Source organism: Ips typographus, linkage group LG3, assembly GCF_016097725.1.
Source record: "Ips typographus isolate SLU linkage group LG3, UJ_Ityp_2.0, whole genome shotgun sequence".
Taxonomy (NCBI): domain Eukaryota; kingdom Metazoa; phylum Arthropoda; class Insecta; order Coleoptera; family Curculionidae; genus Ips; species Ips typographus.
The window spans coordinates 11108261-11133780 of record NC_138424.1 but is presented as its reverse complement, the minus strand read 5'-3'; the positions used below and the strand labels follow the sequence as shown (position 1 = coordinate 11133780).

The window sequence follows — 25520 nt, the reverse complement described above, 5'->3', positions numbered from 1 at the left end:
GCAGGAATCCGACGTCAGTTGTCAAATATTTAACAGTGTTAACAAGGGGAGATTGTTAGATGTTTTTTTAAACGATGGGCGGTTTGAATATTCAGTGGTTTGTATTGCATGCTATTTCTACTTGCTTAGTAGTATCTACATTGTGAAAAATTTGTTAAAGGAGCTTGTATATGTATTGATTTATTAGTAGCAGTAGGGCATGGTCATTGGAAGACTGGTTGGTTATAATGCACAACAATGTTGTGTTGCACTCAATTATTAAAAAAAAAATATATCGTAATTTAATTACTATAACCAACAATAGATAAGAATTAAGGAAGATCAAATTAAAATGACAAAAATATAGGTTTATTTTACGTTTGCTTTGATGTTTGCAGTGTTTTTTTTAAAAAAAATTGATCTTTTTTTGCTCTTTGTCTTTTTAAGTTTACACTGTAATATTAATTTTATCATCCCTCTATTTTACACAACATTACTAGAAGACAATCAAACTCTCATATTTTTGTGTTTAAAAGTGCACAAAATTTTGTTTCTATTTTATTTAACATCTTTTTTCAAATTTGACCCTCAGGAAAATTTTCAAAAAATTCAGTCATTTGCAAAAACAGGTTTTCAAGAAATTTGCAACCATTACGTCGAGGTAGACCTTGTAGGTCAAGGACGTGTTTTTCCTAGTTTTCCATGGTCAGATTAGCCCTAAAACAGTTAAAAAATGTTCCTGGTGCACCTGGTCACTAAAACGTAAATAACACGCGTATTTGTATAATAACACTTTGCATATACTTTTATATGTCGATGGAGAGCCACTAAAATGAGTTTTCCATTGACGGTAGTGGTACCGTTTTACTTCTAGATTTTTGGTGCATTTTTTCGTTCAATCTCAAATAACTCGTTTATTTGCACAATTTTTAGTACAGTTTTATACGTCAATGGATGACCAATGAAATGAACTTTCCAAAAATATTCCAACTTGGGTGGATAGGTTAGACGGTTTGACCGCTAGAGAGCGTCATTTTTTTGACACTTTTTTGGTGCATTCGCTTGTTTAATTCTCAATTACTCGCATATTTGTAGCATTTTTGGTAGAGTTTTATGCGTCATTGGATAGCCAATTAAATGACGTATGAACGTAGTACGTTGAATGGTTAGTGATACTGTTTTGCCGCTAGAGAGCGTCAAAATGTTTAGAAGTCAAATTACAAAATTCATAATTTTTTGCTGTTGTCCAACGGATTAATTTTGAATGATATTTTTTTATAATATAATTTAGACGTTTCCAATTCTAATTTTCAAAATATTAATGTCCCTCAATAATGCCTACTAATTCTTAGTAATGCCCATTAATTCTTACAGTTTGTACACCATAATGTCCCTTGATTTGTTGCTTCCTGTATACAGGGTTTATCATAAATACACCGATAAACTTTAAACAGTGCTAGAGGACATCAAAACAAGCTTTTTCTATATTATACACATGGATCCGTTTCTGAGCTAGAAGATGTTAAAAAAAGTAATTTTTTGAAAGTATTCTTGCATATTTAAGTACAACTTGTCATCCGCTGTGCTTAGTCTTGCTATTTTGAAACAATGTATTAAGTTAATAATTTTAATTACTTTTTCTTTATAAATTTGAAGTCCTGAGTGGAAAAAGCCAGTGTGACCAAACAAATATAAGGTGGAAAATGTTGGTTTTGACTTCCTGGCTCCTAGCAGCTTACCAGTGTAAAATTACGGGACACTCTGTTATAATATTATAATATAACAGTTTTGTAAAATTCTTTTTTCGTATTGACATTCCCGCACTATTTTTGTTCTGGAAATAAAGATTTTCCCACTCTAGTGCGTAAAGAAATCATTTTTCCGCACTAGGGTGAGAAAACTAAATTATGCTAATATATGTATCATATTCCAAATTATTATTCCATATAATAATTGTTCATTTATTATTAATATCAATAACAAGTAGATTAGAGGTAATTCATCACAACAATAACCCATTTATGGTGGGTATCAAGATTGTAGGTTTTAATCAAGTTTTATTTTTGTGCTTACTATTTTTAATGTGCTGTTATATTTTAGTTACATACATAATATGAATATGTATAAAAGAACAATATTGTTAAATGGTAAAGATTTTTACGTCCATGATAGCAATTACAAAGGGAAAGGAAGATTATCTATATTATTCTTTATTCTATATTATAATTATTATAATATCTATATTAAGAATAAAGGCATATTTGGTACGAAAAAACCGTAATTTTCCTTTCCCTTTGTAGTATTGTTAAATTCACTATTATTAAAACTTTACTTTTCAATTTTAATTTATCTATTATTTTCAATTATTGGAAAACACTCGTAGAAAAAATAATGTTCATATCAGGTGCGGAAAGTGCCTTTCAAGCAGTCGACTGATGCCCAACCTCGCTACGCTTGTTTGGGCAACTTCAGTCAGCGTGCGGGAAAGTATCACTTTCTGCACTTGTTAGGAAAATAACTATTACCACTCTGGTGATGTAAATATAATTTTTGTCATAACTTCAACTAACATTATTTAAAATTTTTTAAATATCGTTTGAAATTCTATTCTTCCAAACATACAATTTATGTAAAATGAAGAAAAAAAAACATATGGGACAAGCAACAAAGTGCAAGGTTTCTGCATGTCGATCTCGCAAAGCGACAGAACTTCCTACTTAATATTAACCAAATCGGACGTTTTGGACTTTTTTCAAATTCCTGCTCTGCTGACCATAACTCTGTCCGTTCTCAACATCCATCAACAGATAAAGAAATTGTTGGTACGAACATAAATCAACGTCTAGCGTTCTCCTTTTTTGCCATATATGTGTCTGAATCGGCGCCTTAACGTATTATGATTTAAAAAATCGGTAATAATGCCGGCTATGTACAAGTTGTACGGATGCGCGATCGGAAAGTTCAACGTCGGAATAACGAACAGAAGGAAAAAATGTAAAGTTTTAAATGACGCGTCATTGATCAAGTCGGTACGCGATTGATCGGCGATCAATTAAAAATCGCATCGTCATAACCACGTCAGTTTTAATAAAGAAATAATTTGTCATAGATCTTTGGGTTTAGATTCCGATAGGTAAACAAGGCTCGACAGTCTATTAAGCAAAATGACCTGACTTTTCGATACACCTACAGATCGGTATCTGATTGTTTTTTCTGGACTTACTTCGGTTTTACCAAAGATAAGAATCGAAAACACAGCAAGAATGCCGGCCTATTTAATGAACACAAATACCGCAAGACACCAGATCTATCTAATTATCGTAGCATGACAAATTTTTGTCGTCTGTTTAGTAATTGAGACAAAAACTGGATATCGATGTGCCAGTACCATACTCGGATTTATTACTGCCGGCCAATTTGCGCTTCAGTAATAACGTCTTCATTATACCCGATCAGCCTTATCTAAAGAAAGTCCGCATTACCCACACCACAGGATCATTAAAATAATTGTAATACACCCGAGGGCAGAAAAAAACAAATAATGACCTCAGCCGCCAGAGGAAATCTCGCCATATAAATATGACATCGGAAATGTCTCTTCCAAGCTAAATCGACCGTACAGGACTTAATAATTTTAATAAGATTGCTTCTATAATAATAATGTAAACAGCATCGAGTTTGCGTTAAACTGTCATTTAATGAGATCGATCGACGATCTTGAGGTCAACCGACGCGAACTGATAACGTTTCTTTGATGTTTTACCTCTTCGGCAGAAAAATATAGTCGATACATAAATCGTCGTTTTAACGACACTTCGCTTTATTACTCATTCATGTCAGACTTATGGTAAACAAGTGAATGTTGGATAATCACAATTCTTATTTTACATCGGAAAGTTTGTTGAATACTTGTTCACGATTTGAAATTCACATCTTAACATGGTCAGTTAACGCCAATTTTCAAAACCTAAAACTGTACTATGTGCTAGTATAAATGAGTTAAGTAGTAGGTTTTTATAAACTAAATTGTTAATATGAAACAGACGTTGGATTATGGATGATTGAAACGAATTTTACCTACTAAAGTAGAATAAAAAAACAAATGAAAAATAAGAGGTCAATCAATCTAAGTAAAATTTATTTGTTTAAAGTCGTTTATACTGTCATGTAAAGCGTAAGCTTAAGTTCTCATCATTTCTCAAATTTAGATGAAAATAGAATTACAAACAAATAGAAGAATGACAGCCAAACTAATATTTGACAGACATAAACTATTTTACATTGTTCTTCTTTTGGAAAAATAAATACTATCTTCATAGCGATATTTAAGTAGAACTAACAACACGTGCAAAGTGTTAACTTTAATTGTTCTTTATAAGCTGGACAGTTGAACCAAGGAGTCAAGTACAACACAAATTACTTAATTGAAATTGTTTGATAGCTAGACTAATAGATTATAAATCGACAAATTGTTATACAGGGCGATGGCTATAATTAGAAGTGTGCGTTCTATAAACAGTTTCAAATAAAAAGGTTGTATCCAACTTAGTTTGGTTGCATATTGTTATCAAAGGAAAGTCTCTAATTCTTTAGGGAAAAAACCATTTGGAAGTGGTCATTTGAAAACTCTTTAAATTTTTGATATTAGTCTGGACAGATAGATACAAAAGCCGTTCAAAAAGTTGACAGCTTCAAATTTCTTTAAGTTGTAATTTTAGGGCATTCTGATAATACTCTTGATACATTCTATAGGCATTCGATATATAGGTATATCCGGTTTCATAGCGTCCTGCGCCTTCCGGTTCCTAACCTCCAGCCTCTTCTGTCTTCCCAGTCCCTTGGTTGCAGATTTCGTTCCGACATAGCTTTTTCTATTCCGCGGGTCTATGTCGCCCTGGGTCTTCCTCTTTTCCTCTTTTCTGTCGGCGTCCATTTGAGGATCTGCTTAGGTATTCTAGTATCTTCCATCCTCTCCACATGTCCATACCATATTAGTTGTCTACGTTGGATCTCTTCTACTATAGTTGTCTCTACCTTCATAATTTCCCTAATTTGGTCTTTCGTTATTTTTTCCAATCTCGACCTTCCTGCTGATCTACGCCAAAAGCCCTTTTCTAAAGATAGTAGTCGGCGCTCTAAATTTGTTGTTAATTGCCAGGTTTCACATCCGAAATCCGAACAGCACTATACTTTTGAATATTGAGTGGTATAAGAGCTTCTTTTAGAGATACATTTGGTTCACAGGATCGAGTTCTTTTATAATTCGGTCCTTTATTTCTTTCCCTGTACGACCTCCGTTATCAACTTTTGTCCCCAGGTATGTATATTCAGTACAGCAGCTTATCGTTTCGTTTTCTTGTGGGTGAATGTCATCTCTGTCGTCTCCAATACCATTTGGTTTTGGAACGGTTTACCGTCAGGTTTTAGGGCATTCTGATGATACTTTTTTCTAACAAAAGTTGGTCTGGACGTACCTACTCGTTCAGAATATTTTAAAAAATTTACAAATAACCACCATTACTTGACGTGCTTTTACAATGGGCCTGTCCCACAATTTTTTTTTATTTCATAACTACAAAGACGGATTGAAAATATTATACCCGTATTTTTTTGTTTTCAAAAATATTAAGTCTAAATAGAAAAAAAATGATGATAAAAACTACATTAATCTCATGTTTAAAACGCCCGCCGCCGGTGACGTACTACACTATCAACCAATCAGCGACAAGAAGTGAAACAGTTGGCGTGCAACAGCCAATAAAATCGCCCAGAATTACGTACGTCACATGCGCGCCAAAACAGATCTTTTAAATTTAATGGACAAATTCAAACTAATGTAGGAACATTTACGACCATAATTTTTTCTTCAAGAATATGAAAAATTAGTTTTTTGATCCTATTCTTTCGATTCCAGTCATTAAAACAAAAATTTATGATATGTGGGATAGGCCCATTCCAGCTTTTCCGACTGTTTAAATGTGAGTTAAAGACTTTTCAAGGCTAAAGATGACAATTTCCTGGTCACGTGACCGTTGTTGACAAGTTTCAACTTGACTTTACAGTGATGCCACCTGCAGATTTAAATTGTCACGATCACGTGACGTGCTTTTACAATTTCAGCTTCCTCAACTGTTTAAATGTGATTTACAGACATTTCGCGGTTAAGACTACAACTTCCGGGTCACGTGACTATTGTTGAAAAGTTTCAACTTAACTTTACAGTGTTGCCAATGATCCAAGAATTCCAGGTTTTCCGACTGTTTAAATGTATTCTATAAGCTTTGAAGGCTAAAAGTGACATTTTCCGAGTCACGACTCTTTTGTTGACAAGTTTTAATTTAACTTTACAATGTTGCCAGCTGCGAATTTAAATTATGATCACGTGACGTGCTTTTACGATTGCAGTTTTTCCGATTTTTTGAGGTTAGAACGACAATTTCCGGGTCACGTGACTGTTGTTAAGAAGTTTCGACTTTTCTCTAGTTGTGGTAATTCAGAAAATTAGTGAGTATGGTGGTGTTATTAGAAATTATTTTAAATTACTGGGCATCATGGACATATTAGGAATTAGTGGACAATTATTTACACAGCAGTTTAGCCCTCTCTGTGTTATTCAAAGTGGAATATCTCAATAAGGATTTAAGATAAACATGACAGATTTTTTTTTTAAATCAGAAATATGAGCTTTTTTAGATATTTAATAATATACAGAGTGTTACATTTAAAAAATGCACCATACTTTTGTTTAACCTTGTATATTAAGGGTGACTGAACTTTTGATAGCAGCTTAAGACAAATCACCTAAAATCATACAACTTTTGTGTCTTTTGTTGTTGTTTCGAATTTGCTTCATTTTTATCATGATATATTATGAATTGAAGTTGAATAACTAAATAACTGCTCCATATATGATATAAAAAGAAAATTAGGGTTTTTAGTATTCTAATTGACAATACTAAGAGTAAACCTACTAAGCTGGACCGCCCACTAACTACTATACCCATACGATCAAAAGTATTATAACAACATATTAATACAATTAAAGTATCATAATCAAGGTCTTGATATGGATAATCACTTAAATTTTTAGTTGGAAAAATTGTTAAAATTGATACCTAAAACTAGACTAAAAAGGTGAATGAAATAAAATACAGACGACATACTGAAAGACGAAACAAGATATTGACCATAAGTAAATTCTTTTTTCTATACATAAACAATTAAAAACGTACTACTAAAATTATACACCATTAAAAACAATCAACTGAACAAAAAGAAAAAATAAATAATAGTTGGTTGTTAGTTACTTACATTTTTATTTAACACTAACGAGGGGAGTTGGAGCATCTGGTAGAGGTACCTCTAAAATAGTTTTTCATTTTTGTCTAGCCTATTGATTTCTGGTTGGTTCTCTCTTCTTACCACTGGTTTTTTGTATATTGTTTTGAATTTTTTGATATAAGAGACAGAGAAGTAAATGACAGTGACTTTTTCTAACTAAACTTATTTTAGTAATCAACACCGCCAAAAGTATGAGTGAATGTGAAAATCTTTAGGCAAACAGTTTTGATTGCCATTAAGGTCAGTCTTAAAGAACGTTTAACAAAATACACAATAATTATACTGTAATTCATCATAATTTTTAGTCCAACCCACACATATTTCAAAAAAGTTGACATGAATATATTATGTAAATACTATTGAAAAAACTGCAATTTTTCCACAACAGTTTGATTGATACAACGTCATATTGGGTGTTTCTAGTAAATTATTACTTTTAAGGTGTATCCACTATCTCATTTACCAATCAAGCATTACAAATGGCGCAGTAGACTTTCAAAGTTAATTATCACTTTGTTTATGGCGGTCACAGAAGTCTCTCAAAACCGAGCTCAATAATAAAACTAATCCTATTTGTTTCCCCTCTAATACATCGTGTACATGAAAGGGCACTTTGTAAGGTCCAGTTTACAAGCGAATTATCACCTTTGAAACCTTGCATTCGTAAGTTTTCTTATAAAAAAAAATAGTTAGCTGGCACATGCATCAAATCAATAAATGAGCTTTCCACGAGTGTCGTTTGTTTTTGCTACCTATACTTTAAATGTCGTAACAATGTTAAAGTATAAAAAAGAGCGACTTATATAGATAGCGTAATGTGTTTTTCCAGTGTCAAGTGCTTTTTCTTTGTGGCTTAATCTCTAGTGAGTGCAAAAACCCTATAGAAAGTTAGCAGGTTTACAAGTTGTTAAAATGTAAATTGTTCTCTATCAAGTCTGTGTAAATCTGTTTTTTCTGAAACCGGAATACTCTCTAAAGTTTTTTTCTTTCAGTTGCGAAATTGACATTGTACAATAATTGACCGCGCGTTTTCCATTCAATCCTAATGTAAAGTATATTTTATTCAAAAAACCCGGGACATTTACAATTCTAACAAAATCGCCGATCAAGTGTCGGTTCGGAATAAAATTATTTCTAACGACGGTTGACGAGTGAAAACAAGAACTCGCCAAAGTAATTGGGTATCGATAATGCCGGCATATGTTAAGCCGGCTTGGTTTAATGTTAACGATCCGAATGACAAGCCGCCAAGTTTTTTGGTTTTGCCAACGGTGCTGCTAATAAGTAATAATTAAAAAATATATATCGCAATTTAATCCCCTCGAATTTCAACTCTTTTAAAAAATACCAGAGAATGATGAGACTCGTATATGAGTAGAATGATTTGACAGTAACCAAAACTTAATTAACAACTTTTATCTTGATTCTTGAATAAATGACTAACTTGAAATACCCTAATTTGCTTCTATATTACAGTTACAGCTAGGCTAATTTGCTGGTTTGATCGTCCATGTGCCTTACTATATGCAGGAAAACATTGCAAATTACTTGGCAACACGAACCAGCTGCCTAAGGCATGTAGAAGTTAGAAACCTGCCAGTAATTTCAATAAGTCTAAAGAATCATCAAACTTTGAATGACAGAGAAACAGACTAATCAATTATACTATTTTTCCAGGTTGTCAAAATTTTGAAAAATTTCTAACTTGCAATATCTTGACAACGTTTTTATTACAACATTTGTTTTTAACTGTATTCATTTTGTTGTTAAAACCACTACGTCCTGCGCCCTTTATCGCTATAATTGATAAGTAAAATTTAGTCTAGTTGACTCACCAAAAATAATTTGACTTGGATTTAGCACATAATCAATCATACTTGTTGAGTACAAGAACAACTCATTTTGCCATTAAAAAGACATTAACACTTGCCATTGGCAGAATAAGTTAAAAACTTTATGACAGAAGAGAAACACACTTAAAGCATTATTATAGGGTGTGAAAAACTGAAACCAGTTTTGAATTACCTTTTTTAACGTGTTTTTACTGGAGCATTTATAAAAGAAGCAAAATGGGAATTTTTTCCAAAGTGATTTTAAAAACTTATTATTATCATAATATTCAGGGAGTTTATTAACTACTTGTACAAAGTTAAATGGGCAAATCTTTGACCAATTTTAAGCAAAAAATTTCGTATTAACATAGGACTGCAAACGCATCATCTCGGAGATACAGGGTGTTACAATAACCATTTTTGTCCTGTTTTTTCTGTACAGGATGGTTCATAATATACAGGGTAATTCCAAAGTTGGGGCTTTCCTTTCACCTGCGAATAGGGCTTCAAAAAATAAGGTTCAAGGTTAAATAAAATTTTTTCGAAATGTGAACAATAACGAAGATACAGGGTGTCAAAGTTTTACTGAGAAAACGAAAATAAAAAATAACTTTAACTTAATTTTAACTAACTGACAGGTTATTTCCTATCAAAACACATTAACACATTTTTTTTTTATTTTCTAACTTTTCTAGTTTTTGAGATATTTCAATTCGAAAATTGTGTCACTTTTTGTGAGTTTGCAGCGTTGTTGCTAAGTTTAAAGCCTTGTGAAGCTGTAATTTGCACTCCAATCTAGATTTTTTGTATATCATTAGAAAGAGGATGAAACATGTTAAAGAATGTCGGTTGAGCGAATTTTCTAATTTTTTCAGTTTTTGAGAAATTTTAATTCGAAAATTGTGACACTTTTTGTGAGTTTGCAGCGTTGTTGCTAAGTTTGAAGCTTTGTGAAGCTGTAATTTGCACTCCAATCTAGATTTTTTATATATCATTAGAAAGAGGATAAAAAATGTTACAAAATGTCGGTTGAGCGAATTTTCTAACCTTTTCATTTTTTGAGAAATTTTAATTCGAAAATTGTGTCGCTTTTTGTGAGTTTGCAGCGTTGTTTCTAAGTTTGAAGCCTTGTGAAGCTCTAATTTGCACTCCAATCTAGATTTTTTTAATATCATTAGAAAGAGGATGAAACATGTTAAAGAATGTCGGTTGAGCGAATTTTCTAACTTTTTCAGTTTTTGAGAAATTTCAATTCGAAAATTGTGTGACTTTTTGTGAGTTTGCAGCGTTGTTTCTAAGTTTGAAGCCTTGTGAAGCTGTAATTTGCACTCCAATCAAGTTTGAATCAAATTTCAACCAAAATTTGGATAATTTTGTGCCTTTTTGTCTTTTTAAAACAAATATAAGTTCCTAATTTAAAAATAATAGGTAATAATGTAAATATGTTTCTAGTAACGTTTTTTTATTTAAAATCTTCTGCATTTTGCCCCTCAATAATTTATTAACTTCTCTTATTTTAATTTTTTTATTGCTTTATCTATATTTCAATTTTAGGTTGGTTCTGTCTTGTAAATTCATAATTCATCAATCAAATTTTTATTTGATGGTCCAATGTTTAAAGCAATTATTCTTTCGATTAATTCGATTAGGAAAATGTATCGATTGAGGCCAACACTACTTTTTAGTGAGAGATTTTGTTCTCAATTTGACAGTGTGGTAGTTAAGTCGCCATTTTGAGTGAGTTTATATCAAAATGACTTCATTTCAGTCGGTGTATGATTGATTCAATTATAATAAAGCGTTTATTATCCATTTTTACAATTAATTTCATACAATAAATATCAATACAATAACAATTATAACGAACAGAAAATTTAATTTCGATTTTAAAAAATGGGCAATCTCAAGAAAACAAAGTTTAAGTAAATACTCTTTTAACTTGATTATGATGATTTAAATATGTAGAGCAAAGTTAAATTTTTGGAGTTTGATAATTTCTGACCTAAAAAACAAAGTTTGTTGTTGCAAAGGAAACAGGAAAGCAATCTCGACCTCTGAAAGGATAACTATGAAAATCAGTTTTTTTTTTTAAAAAAGTGTGTAATTTTTGAATACAAAAACTCGTATCAAGCTAAACTAAATGTCTATCGATTTTGCCAAATTTTTCATATGAAATATATGCCGAAATGGAAATTCCTCCTCCTCCTCTTTCCATTATCCTCCAAAGGATGTAGTGACACCATTTATATTTGATTCAGCAGTTGATTCCATGCTTGCCTATCCTGTGCCATCCTTTCGGCATAATGCAGTCTCATGTTTATTAAGGGTTTTGTTTGGTCTACCCATCTAGTTGGAGATCTGCCTCTTGAGCGTTTGCCTTCTACTTCCCCTTCTATGATTAGTCGTTCTATTGTTCCAAATCTTCTAGCTAGATGCCCAAGGTACTGCAGACACATGCGGTTTATTCTGTTTAGCAGCCTTGAACGTGGACCAATTTCTTGTAATACGGATACGTTGGTTCGGTGTTCTGTCCACGATACTCTTAAGAGAGATAAACCCACATTTCGAAAGTCTCTATTCTGTTTTTATCTGCTTTGTATAAAGTCCATGTTTCCGTTGCAATGAGGAAGACAAGAGCATTAACTAGACGAAGTTTCGTTGTTTTGGTGATAGATCCGCTATTTCATATTTAGCTTGGTAGTCGCTGATCTTGCTTCACATTTTCTAGTGTTGGTAATCAAGGAACCAAGATAATTGAAATTGTTTACCACTTCATAGTCTGCAATTTTTGATATTTGTGGAGAATTGTTCTCTTGTCTATCAACTATCATTATTTTCGTTTTAAATTTATTTATTTTTAAGCCATAAAGCCATGTCTGCTCATAATTTCAGTTATTTCTGGTATTGTTGACGCTATTCAGTGTATGTATGTACAGGGTGCTGCATTTTCGATGGTTTTACGGGGTACAGAGAAAACGGTAATAGATAGAAAAAAAGTAGCATACGTGTTCCGATCTCATTTTCCGAGCTGAGATGACTGGCGAAGAGTGGGCTGCGCAAACTTCTTTTGTTTCAAATATACGGGGGGTTTTTGAAAAATGGTAACTTTTCAACCTCCTCTGTATTTCATTTGCTATAAAAGTTATTAAAAAAATAAAAACGGTATCTGGTACAACTTTTCACGTAGAATCCAATGACGTAGCCGGTTTTTTTCTATTACGTTTAGTTTTTGACATATGGCAGTAAGTTACATTTTTTTAAATGGAACACCCTATATATTTCTACGTCATTTAATTCTGTTCATTTTTACCTTTTCAACAGTGTAAAAGTTGTAAAGGTTAATCCTCTTATTTAAAAAAAGAGTCGTTTGCTAAGTTAAAAAAATGCCAATATCTAAAATACGAAACAAAAACAATCGGAAATCATATAAACTAACACATCAGAAAATTCAATATTTTTAATAAATCCTATAATTAAAAAAATCTAAATTACAAACAGTTCTACCGTCGCTTTAATAAGAAAAATAGACATTTTTATTTTCTACTATTTTTAAGGTAGAAGTTAAAAAAAACTGTTTATAAACGACATGTAACATGTTAATATGAACATAGCCAAATTTTGTTTCGACTGTGGGTATTTTTATACATATTATTTAGCCCGTTTTTGTTAAAGAAACGCCTTTTCTCTAATTACCAAGATTAACATTTACAAACTTATATGTTTTAATACACCGTTGAAAGAGTAAAAATCAACAGAATTAAATGACATAAAAATATATAGGGTGTTCCATTTAAAAAAATATAACTTACTGTCATATGTCAGAAACTAAACGTAATAGAAAAAAACTTACTACGCCATTGGATTCTACGTCAAAACTTCTACCGGAAACCGTTTTTCCTTTTTTGATAATTTTAATAGCAAATGAAATACAGAGAAGGTTCCAAAATGACCATTTTTCAAAAAGCCCCCGTATCTTTGAAACAAAAGAAGTTTGCGCAGCGCACTCTTCGCCAGTCATCTCAGCTCGGAAAATGAGGTCGGAACACGTATGCTACTTTTTTTCTATCTATTACCGTTTTCTCTGTACCCCGTAAAACCATCGAAAATGCAGCACCCTGTACAGGGTGTCTAAAAAGTCTGGAATATTGCAAATATCTCGAAAACTGCTGATTTTATTTTTCTCAAATTTTGCGTCTTGTTATAGTAAATAACAGCGCATGACGTGAGGGTGAAATGAGGTTCGCAAGTATACAGGGTCAGTCACAAAGTATACCAACTTTCTTAATTCAAACCTAACACACTGTATATTACTTCAGATTTTAAGAGTACTTATAAAGGCCAATTCAACGATATACGATTTTTATTTTTTTTTTGATTTTTTTTTTGTACCTGCCTATAACAATGATAGGTGTAACAATGACAGCTAACGTCAATATAATGTTAAATTAATTGGCAAATTTTCCTATTACTTAAAATGGTGTTTTTGAGTGAGAAGGAAAAGACTGACATCTTAAGTATCCTTCTTCACTCCTTCTCTCATCTCACTGAAAAACACCATTTTAAGTAATAGGAAAATTTGCCAATTAATTTAACATTATATTGACGTTAGCTGTCATTGTTACACCTATCATTGTTATAGGCAGGTACAAAAAAAAAAATCAAAAAAAAAAATCCAAAAAAAAAAAATCAAAAAAAAAATAAAAATCGTATATCGTTGAATTGGCCTTTATAAGTACTCTTAAAATCTGAAGTAATATACAGTGTGTTAGGTTTGAATTAAGAAAGTTGGTATACTTTGTGACTGACCCTGTATACTTGCGAACCTCATTTCACCCTCACGTCATGCGCTGTTATTTACTTTAACAAAACGCAAATTTTGAGAAAAATAAAATCAGCAGTTTTCGAGATATTTGCAATATTCCAGACTTTTTAGACACCCTGTATATTATATCAGTGTGTCGTCGGCATAACGGAGATGGTTAATCCGCCTTCCACCAACTGGTATTCCGCATTGCCATTCATGGTAAAAATGAACAATTGGTTGTGTTAAGTTAGGTTAGGCTGATTTTAACAAAACTAACCTAGAGAACATATTGGGAATTGTTTATACAGGATGTGCCAGTATGTCAGGTTTGGATTGTGGTTCAAAAAGTATTGTAAAATAAATTTGACAAAATCGTTGCAATTCTATTCAATTATCAATTACTCAATTACCTTTAATTTTTGACTCTTTTAAACTTTGAGATTTTCTTTAATTAGTCTTGATATGACATCAAACTCATTAAACACGTTTTGGGTTTTTTTATTCAAATCATAATTTAGTCATTATTTCGCTTTTGAACGTCCATCCAAAACTTTAAGCCGGACGTTAAATTAAGAAAATGACCGATCCTGATGGCGTACCGGATCTAATGTCGCTCGATCTGCGATATTCTTGTTAATATATCGTCATTCTTTACGACATCCGAAAGGACTTCAAAACGGCCGCCCCAGCAATGCCCAACGAATACAAAAATAATATTCAGTATTATTTATACATCTATAAAAATCGCCACACGGTGTGAGGTTGGAAATATTAAAATTACTTTCGTAAAAATAATTAGCAAGTCTCGTCGACTATAAGCAAAGTCGTTTAACCTCAAAACGCGCATAATTTTCGCATTTAAATGCGAAATGTTGTGCCTTTCGGCTCTATGTGCTAAGCCGCCATGTTTGCGTCTCTGTTCAACATTCGTGGCGAGTATCGTTGTTTCGCTCGCCCCTTTAAGTCACACACTTACGGTGATTACTTTATTTGTCCCCTTAAAGAAGGACTAATACCTAAAAAAACGTTTCTCTATCAGTTCCCGAGATCTTTCACACCATAAATTCGGACATTCCGACGAAAAACATCAAAGTCGCCCGGGTGGCCTCTGTCGTTGCCCTTTGGAACTAAAGGCAACCAAGTTCAGGTTAATAGGATGTTAAGTCTTCTTTTCAGCTACCGTTGAGATAACAGTATAGTTTCCCAAGTGGAATCTTGAGGGTACGAGCCATACCGGTTACCTGACCAGTTTTACTGGACGACTGTCCCCTTTTAACCACAAGTGCGTATTAGTGATAATACAGTACTTAAAAAGTGTTGAAAAGTTAAGTAATTTTAATGACGCGGCGGCTTTGAGAGACTTCTGATAACGTTCAGATTATATACAGTGTGTTTCAACTTTAATTACTACCTTTAAATCTCAAATACTATGATGTACTAACAGATATTTAAGGGTGGAAAGTCAAAAGTAAGTCTTGGGGCTATGGAGGGTTGTAACAGTTGATTTTAAGTTAAAATAGGGCTAGTAGTTGAGGTGTTGTTGATACGTCCGATCCAATTTCACCCTGTATATCACTCAGACGGCAATCTTGAGACCAGATTATTCCCAGAAAGGAGGGAATAAAAATTTTACTGGAATACTTTATTCGCCGTTGGGACGGCTGAAAATTGTTTCGAATCAAGAATCGAGATTTTTATCACTCGCGCCGATGACAGAAATGCGGTTTTATGCCCCTTTAATGATCCAGCCTCTATGCGCTAATAAAATCTTTTCATGGTGGTATTTACAGGTTTTTTTTATCACTCGCGTTCGTTAGTTAGATCGAGGTCTTTTTCTTAATTTACTTCGCACCGCAATGCGCCCGTTAACGCGTGACTTATCCCCCGGCGACGACGTTACGATCCGTAAACGTCATCATCAGTGGTTTTCAATTATTTTCGTTTGTTTCAGACGATATTGAACTCGATGCACAAGTATCAACCCAGGTTCCATCTAGTGAGGGCGAACGACATTCTCAAGTTGCCCTATTCGACGTTTCGAACCTACGTTTTCAAGGAAACCGAATTTATTGCCGTTACTGCTTACCAAAACGAAAAGGTAAGTACACCAATATTGTTTGACACAAAAGGCAAAATGATGTTTTTGTTTTTTAAGAAGTGAGTAAATAATTAAATAGGGTGTGAGTAGAATGTTCAGCATTTGTTTCTTCAAGACTCTTAAACATTTTTACTTGAACGTTTCACACTGCTACAACTATAGTTTTCCTAATATCGTAGCTATTAACAAGAAGCAACAAAAAGATGGGAATCAAAATTACTAAACAATTCACAAGCACAAACTTATGGTTTATAGTTTTTTTTATTATTTATTAGTTTATTCAGTCAATATGCAACAACCATATCCGTTAAGGCTATGTAAATGCACCTAAATTGAAGAAGAGGATGAGGTGAGAGATGTACACCCTTAATTGAAGTTTGCGCAGTTCAGTATCCGGAGGGAATGAAGGTTTAATTGAGATTGAGATTAAAAAATGAACAAAATGTGGAAAATACGTAGCTTAAATTACTGGAAAGTGCACAATTTACATTAAACCATGCTAGAGAGAATCTGAGCAAAAGTGAGTTTTTAAACTCGAGGTATATTTTAAAAGTGAGTGTATGTACAGTTGCAGTGTCTTTAAACAATTTTGGCTTTATTCTTCTTAATACAAGCCAACAGGCTAATTAGTAAATCAAGCTACTATCTGCATAAAAAGAGTCAGAATGTTATCTCGTATGCATACGTTGTTGCTAACTGAATATGTTGATCTGAAAGTCTTTAATCACACTTGTATTAATTCTATATACTATTAAAAACACTAAAAGGATTGAAAAGATGCTCAAGTGTCTCAATCTTGAAGGGATTGTCAAGTTCAAAAAAAGCAAATTTGGTTTAGAATATTCATTATTCAATTCTTGTGAAAGAAGTATCAGACCTTCCAGACTTAGTGATCTTAAGCTGGAGGAGCTATCTTCTGAGCAGTTAAATGAGTCAGAGCACAGGAAAGCCAATTCTGTGTGATAGTGAACGAGTGGAAGTAAAAAAAACCGATGGTAATCAGATCAAACAGGCTTTAGGTATCGTGTGGACTTAAAGAGTAGCAAAAACCAACTCGGATAGGCGATTAACTTAAAGAAACTGTGAAATCTAAGTACAGACTGATATTGAATCACATCAAACGTTGCAGTTTCCAGTAGCCAATTTTTTTAAATCCGCCAAATTGCAGAAACAAAAGCAATAAGTAATATATGAACGATAGAACCTTTTTGACCAAAACGCTTGAAAAACTAGGTCCTAAAGTACGGAATTTTAGTATCTTTAGGTTGGACGTATTTGCCAGATTGTTTAAAAAAGCATTTGGGCAATTTAGGTTATATTTACATACATAAATAGTTTCTCTTTAGTGTTTATTTTCTGAACTTTTACAGTTAATAAGTAAAATAACAATTGTTTCTGGACTGGATTCAAATAATAACCTTAGTGCCAGCTGCATTTTTAAAGATGCTGTACATAAATATAAGTTAAAGTTGAAGACCAACTAAAAGACAATAGGACAACAACTCAAACCTTTTAAAACCCTCCATCAACACATAACGAAATTCTGTCCAGCTAATCCATTTTAATAGTAAAAATGGCTGATCTAAACGAAAAAAAAAACAAATCATGTTACAGTTAGTAAAGTGAGTAAGTCAATCTAGAGCCTAGTTTATAAAAGAAAAATTAACTTTAACTGTAACTTTTTAAAATATTATTAACCTTAAGAAAGAAGAGTTTACAAAACTCCTGATTGAACTTTGGTGAATTTAATCACCAAGATCACGTGACAAATCCGACTTTCGATGCTAAACCAATTTTCAAACATGACACTGTACTTTAATGGTCACGTGACCATTTAGGCTATATTTATTAAAAAGAAGCTTATTTTTCATTTTCCTGACTCTAAACCATGACAAAAATTACCAAAATTTGCTTCGCTCTATCAAAGTTTTCATTGAATTTCAACTTGGTATTGTAGACATAATTCTTCATGCTGTACAAAAGTTTTGGTGCTTTAAGAAACCAATTATTACAGCAAAAAATATTTGTGTCCTGTTTGAGAACTGATTATGTTTAATAATGATGAGTGGTTTTGATTGGTTGTGGCTTGTGGCTTATCTAATTTGGTTCTTACAATGGTATAACTTTCCTGTAGCTATGTCAATTGGTGACAAACTGATGATTTGAAGTTCAGTTGGATTTACATAAATCCATTATTACTATTTTAACCTCAAGGACCTAACTTCGTAGTTTCTAGTAAATGTTGTCATACATATAATTATAATACGTGAGTTAGAGTCTCCTCTACCATTGCAACATTTTGAATCATGTTGTCTAGCAATTTCTAAAAAGGAAAAGCTCTTCTATTTATTCTGAGTTCTACAGATTCAGTTCTTAAAATTTGCTATTAGAGCTTGGCTCTATCAAAGTTTTCATTTAATTTCAGCTTGTTATTGTAGACGTAATTCTTCATGCTGTACAAAAGTTTTGATGCTTTAAAAAAATCAATCTTCACAGCAAAAATATTTCCTGATATTTGACAATATTTGTGTGTCTTGTTTGAGAACTGATTATGTTTAATGATGAGGGTTTTGGTTAGTTATGGCTTATCTAATTTGGTTCTTATAATGGTATAAATTTCCTGTGCAGCTATGTCATTTGGTGACAAACTGATGATTTGAAATTCAGTTGGATTTACATAAATCCATTATTACTATGTTAACCTAAAGGACCTAACTTCCTAGTTCCTAGTAAATGTTGTCATATAATTATAATACGTGAGTTAGAGTATCCTCTACCATTGCAACCTTTTTGAATTATGTTGTCTAGCAATTTCTAGAAGGAAAAGCTCTTATTACAATAATTCTATTGATTCTGAGTTCTACAGATTCAGTTCGTAAGAAGAAACAGCCTAGAAAATAAACATATTTTAAACACAAAAATTATTTGTACAAGAACACTTATCGAAAAGGCACATTGTATAATTAATGTAGACGAATTTGTTGTCTTTTTTAAAATATTCTATATCATGCTCATATTTAGGGGGGTGCTCATTTAAAAAAAAAAACAAATTTATTTCAACATAATGCCGTGAACGTTCTTAAATTTGAGATACAGGGTAGAACAGAAAAAAACTTTTTTGACAGACAAGACATTTGAACTGGTATCTGGTGTGTATATGGTATGGTATAGTTGTTATAAGTGGAATTTTTTTACCACTCTGTATCTCAAAAGTTAACAACATATTTTCATATGCAATTTTTTCCTTTAAAAATGTCCAAAATTTCCCTCATGTATAGGAATATGTCATTTAGAAACATCCTTTAGGCTTTCTAGTAACATTATAAAAATTCCAATAAAACTGAATGGTAGGAAGTACTACAGAAAATTTCAGAAATTTATAAAGTAGATTAAACTTCAATGTCAAATTAATAAACAGATGTGTTTATGAGCGTTACATGTTTACTCAACATTTGAATACGTATTTTTCTCTAGCTCTATCTCGATGATTGGCAGCTAAAAACAACTGAAAACAAAAATCAAATTAATTAAATGAACCATAACAATATCAATTAAACGAATGCGATAAATCACCCAATCGACTCTCGACGACTTTTACGAAGACTGTTGATTAAAGCTGAACTGCCGTTATTAACCTACAGCGGCAGCTTAACCACCCATTATCATAGTACCTAGTTCAGAAAGTGGTACTGCGGTAATTTTCTTAGTGCGCCGACGAGTGAATATTAGCACTTAATTACTCTAATAAAATGTTTTTAAAAGGCCGTCCCAGTAGGCACCAAGAAGAACAACACCTAATTAGTTCTAGGAAGTACCCGAAAAAAAAAAAGAAATGTGACAACAGTCTGGTGCTGGAAAAAAGCTGAAAGGCACCGCTTTGCGACACCGTTTGGTACAGATTACAGCATCGCCGGTATCTATGTCGTGCGATAATTAGAAGATGTTAAAACAGGATGGTAAAAGACTTGGTCTTTCTGGGAAGTGGCGTCAATGGCGTCATCGGAGTGAGCAGGAACGGCTCCAGGTGACTTTATTATGTTCTTTTTGTTCAGATACTCAAGTTGTCTTAATTTATAGTGTTTATCACTCCTTTTTCTTTGTTCATTATTCTTTCCAGTACAGTCTCATTATACACCCTGTCCACCCATGATATACTCAGAATTCTCCTGTATACCCACATTTCAAGTCTTCTTTGGGTGGCCTCTGTCAATGTCCATATGAATCTACACTCTAGAAGAGTGTCGAGAAAACTAACATCGAATGATTCTGACGTCTTCATTTTTGCATGTTCATCCTGTTCATCAGCTCTTGCAAGCCAATTACTACAGTGTCGTCCGCGTATCGAACGTTTAGCAGGATTTCGTGGTCAGTATTTTCCAAAGCTTCGGTAAATATTTCTTCCGAGTATAAATTGAAGATCAGAGGAGAATACATCCATGTCTAACTCCACCCTGTATAGCAATGACATTACTCTGTTCTCTTGTATTTGATTTGATTTTATTTTGTTTGTCTGTTCCTTTGTTGATTTATAATTACTCAGAATTTATATCATTCATAAATTTGTTTTTTTACTTCTAGCAGTTTCAACAACTAATTTTAGATGCATGATGAAAATTCAACCAGTATTGCTCATTTTAATCTTAAGCTTATAAAATAAAGAAACATTTGTGGTTTCTTGATGATTGTCAACAAAACGTGCGTTCAGTTTTAAAAAAAATTGGTTTGACATGATGTTTTGTGTAAAATATTTAGTTATTTGACTTTTTTTGTAATCATTAACATCCTTTTTACCTAGTCCTGATGTATAAACATTTAATTAAAAAGGTTGATTCCCAACAGAATAGGCCAAGTTTGAAGATATCTCTAAACTTGTAAAATTTTAATTCAAAAATGCTTTTCTTTTAAGAGTTAAAAATTAAACTTAAGTATGTTTTCAATGGGTGAACTACATTAAAAAAATGCAGCAAAAACCGTCACACTGACCCAGTAAATGAGTTTTACCAATGGTTCAGACAGGAATAAGATGTAAATAACGACTGGTCATTTCTTAAAAAAAACTTGAGAAAACCTCTAAATTGCTTTATAAAATGAACAAGGAAAAATGATAAAACACACACAAAAATTACCTGGCACTACGGTATATTAATAAATATAAATTGTAAACACTTCAAATTAAATAATTAATCCCGGAAATATTTCTAGGCAATTAGCCAGATCAAGACAATTTTCTCTCTCTTCTTTTCTGGCGTTAATAGAATTCATATCTTCTTTAAAATATGCTTTTGTTCTTCTGTTTTGCTGGTTCTGTCATAAACTCTGGGCATTTAGTTAGCTCAAGACATTCTTCCGCTCTTCTTTTCTGGCTGTGTTAGACTTCACATATTCTTTAAAATCTTCTCTCAAAAATTATGAACAACTAGCCAATTTTAAGGTATTTTTCCGCTCTTCTTTTCTGGCTTTGGTGGAATTCTTTAAAATATGTTTGGCTTTTGGTCTTGTCTCCAAATGTCTGGGCAGTTAGTTAGCTCAAGATATTATTCTTCTATTATGTATTTATAAACAAAATTATGTTATTATCCTGTATAAACTGTCCATTGCATTTGAATGGATCAGAGGAGAAAACATTCTAACTTGTTAATGAATACTGTTCAATAGATTTCTACTGATTGTTTACTTACAGACAAATTAGATCCAAACTTTGTCATATTTGATCATAAAGAAAATTCCTGTTTAATTGATTTATTAGGCGCATTAACTAGTTTTTTTTGCAAAAGCAATTGAAGGAAAACAAATAAATTCATCGATAAAGACGACAGTTTATGAAGCAAAAAGTGACACGTGTAACAAGTAACCATCAGTACCCGATAAGAAATCAATAAACCATTCTAGAATGACGTCATTTGACATTGAGTGTCTCACAACAAACATGACAGATACCTACTAAAGGTCACGTGTACTGAAATGGTTTATTTAGGTACATTTAAGTACAATTCGTAAATCCGGCAACTGTTTGAAATGCAAGACTATCTTAGGTTAGGTTAGAGTACGTCAAACGTTGCCAAATTTGATGCTTCATACTGACTACAAAATTAATTTTGTGAAACAGTCAAACTCTGGTATTCTGTGGCAACAAATAAGAAGTCATATCAACTATTGGCATCATTTGAATGTGCCAAGAAAGTATAATAAAAAGTACTAAATTTGTACAACTGCCTAAGTATCCGAGATAATTTTAGTACTTGAAACCTCATTCTTAAGTCAACTTAGTTAGATTCGATTTAATACCACTCAGTATTAGTATAATTTTTTGTGCATTATAAAGGAGACACTGACAACAACTCTCTGACAATAAACCAATAAAAATTATTACTTCAAGTCACGTGGTTATAATTACAATATTTTTTACTTAATTATGGTTATTATTATATTATGGTTCAAGGGCGTCGCCAAGGGGGAGCAGGTAGGGGCACCCTTAGAAATTCAAAAAAAGTAATATCAATGAAAATGTACAGGATTTTCATAATAAAATAGTCGACAAATTTACGAAAAACCGGAGATTATGTTTCAATTGATATATCAGAAAATAGGTCCCACTGAACAAGTTTCTTGCAATTTTAAATAAAATACCATTTTCCCATCTTCCATTCCATATCAACATGCCCCCCCTAGGTCATAGGCTGGCGACGCTCTTGTTATGGTTCCTATTCCTACTGCATGTTTTTGCTATCATATTATCACAGATTACCTTTTCCCTAGATGTCAGCAATAATGAATAAATATACAAAGAAAACAGATGACCATTGAATTAAAGGGAATTGTTTTCTTGTTTCAACTACTGAATCACAGCGCAATTACTCGAGTGATTTCACCATAAACCAGTGGCGGCGCCTTCTTGCAAAGAAAAGAAACCCCGGAAACGGCACAAAATCCATAAATCAGTGAAATTTACAGGTATACGCAGCCTTAAGTCGACGATTTTTTTTCAATTTTATTATAGCGCGTCTATTGAAAAGTGAATAATGGATTGACAGGGCGATGAATGAACGTTCGCGTTGTAAATCCAGTTTGTGGAGAGGTTTTGCGATGCCTGATGATGGTACGGTCGGTGCAGAAACTCCACGATAATCGACCGGTATACAGGTGCAAACATGGAGTGACAAACCGTCTTGCATATTTATAAATTCAGCGTACGAGCCTATTATGAGGACACAATGGGCAATATATTATTTATAAAAGCAATACGTAGCGCAAATTAAAAATTAAAAAGTATCGTAAGATGTATAATGAGCTCTAAAAGGTTGTAATAAAGTCGACAAGGTTTTGAATTAAAATTCTTGAACAGCATAGCCGGGTTGTTGCGCGTTGTAGAAGGAAATGCGGAATTTCTAAACAGTTTTTTTCTTCCATTTCGGAATTGTATAAATATTTTCCCGATTGATTGACGATGATAACGATTTTATTTACGATAATTTATGAAACTGGTTCATTTTATTGCAGATCACCCAATTGAAGATCGACAATAACCCGTTCGCAAAAGGCTTCAGAGATACGGGAGCAGGAAAACGGGAGAAGAAGTAAGTATCTAATTTTGCTACCCCTCTTTACAATCCGGGGGCGAGGGGGGGACAATCAATTTGCGAGACTTAATCCCCTCGAAACGCGCCAACATATTTAAACAGCATTATCTATCTCATTGTCTCTATTAGGGGTTCAAAAAAGTGCCTTGTAATTTTAAGGTCAGGCTTTTAACGCATTAGTGCCCTTCTGTTTAATGCGAGGGACAATTTTATACGACACCAGAAGGGTGGATATTTTATAGCTTAATTTGCGGCCGTTTGCTATTTATTTTACATAATCAAATTCGCCAGTCATTCGTGTCATTTTACTGCCTAGGAACCCGACCTTTTGCTGTTTAGTAAATTACAAAGTTTTAATTCCTAAACTTGTTAGTCATTTAAGGCTAAGAGAGTCAATAGATGCAGTTTCTGGTGTAAAAGAAGATAAGAAAGACTTCAAGCTTAAATTATGAAGCTTAATCATAAACATAGCTTGCCAATGTTAATTTGTAGATTTCCTTGATGATTCAATTGAATTTTGGACGACTGGTCTCGGTGTGTGAGACTCAAGCCAAACCTTTATAAGGGGAAAAAGTTTTAGTTTTTCAGACTTTTAAACACCTTTTCCACGTAGAAAAAGCTTGAAAATTATTCAACGTTGCCAAAGCCAAAACTCTTGATTCAGTCATTCTGGCAAAGTCGAAAAGCTCCAAAGGCTTTTAATTTGTGTAGTTGGAAAAACGTGGGGCACTTTGACAAACTATGACGTTTAATGACAATAAAAAATCATTAAACAGTGTCTTGAAACTGTAAAATGTCAAATAGTCGCGTCTTTTTAATAAATCACGCCGCAAATTGTCATTCGTAGCTTTGTGGAGTTAAATTTGGAGTTTGTGACGTTAAATGACATTTTAAGACGTTAAATTTGACAGTTATGACAGTTAATGACACTTTACAGCGTGGTTTATAGTCAGGTGACACTTGTTATGACTATTAAGACGCATTCAGCAATGAGACGAAACTATCGAATGCAAAACTGTTGTACCTTGTATTTACACCCGTAAATTTGACATTTGGGAGGCTAAGTGACACTTTGATATGTTTCTTACGTCACCTGACAGCTGTCAACTGTCAAAACTCATTCAGCACTAACATACAACTGGAATAGGCAGATTAGTTGTATTTCTTTGATAAACAAGCAAGTTGTATTTTTAGCTCCGTACAGTTAAATTGAACACTTGTGACATTAACAGATACTTTGATATGTTTTTTACGTCACTTGACAGCTGTCAAAAATCACGCAGCTGTGACGCGAAATTACCAATCCAAAATATGTAGTTCCTTCGTTTGGATAAATCACACTGCACATATATTAAATTTATAGTTCTATGGAGGGAAATTTGACAGTTGTGACGTTATGTGACGTGATCAGTCAGAACTAACAAATTTGGCTCAATCTTCATGAAACTTTGATAAAACACAACTTACAGTGTAATTCTTCAAAGTAACGCATCTATTTAGCATTTTATACTTTCACCTGACTGGTAAGTGAGTAAAGCTGTCACGTGACGCAAGCAAAGTATTACTTAACGTCCCAGCTGTCAAACTTGGTTCCATGGAGCTGTAAAGACTACTTGCAGTGTGGTTCCTCCAAGAAACACTTGGCATTTTATAATTTCCAAATATTGCAAACTCTATTGCCTGAATTGTTGCTTTTGATGTGCCTCATTCTCTTAAATTCTTCTAAAATTTATGAAATTCTCTTGACATTTTCTCCTAAAATAAGTTTCTTCTTTTCCATCTCTACCTATATTACTCTTGCTTGTGCTTTTGTTTTGTTGTCTCGATCTACAAATCCAGCTTTGAAATAATAATCAAAACGTTTTCTATGAAAGATTCCTTTTGGTCGT

General features: G+C 33.0%; 1 protein-coding gene across 4 annotated transcripts in view; it reads left to right on the top strand.

The window, feature by feature from the left end:
- bi (T-box transcription factor bifid) overlaps positions 1-25520 on the top strand; it is a 104211-nt gene that overhangs the window by 72902 nt on the left and 5789 nt on the right. For all 4 annotated transcript variants that reach the window (XM_081974647.1, XM_081974646.1, XM_081974649.1 and 1 more), the window contains 2 exons: positions 15908-16054; positions 23552-23628. In XM_081974647.1, the coding sequence (XP_081830773.1) occupies positions 15908-16054; positions 23552-23628 (224 nt within the window). The remainder of the gene's footprint in view (positions 1-15907; positions 16055-23551; positions 23629-25520) is intronic.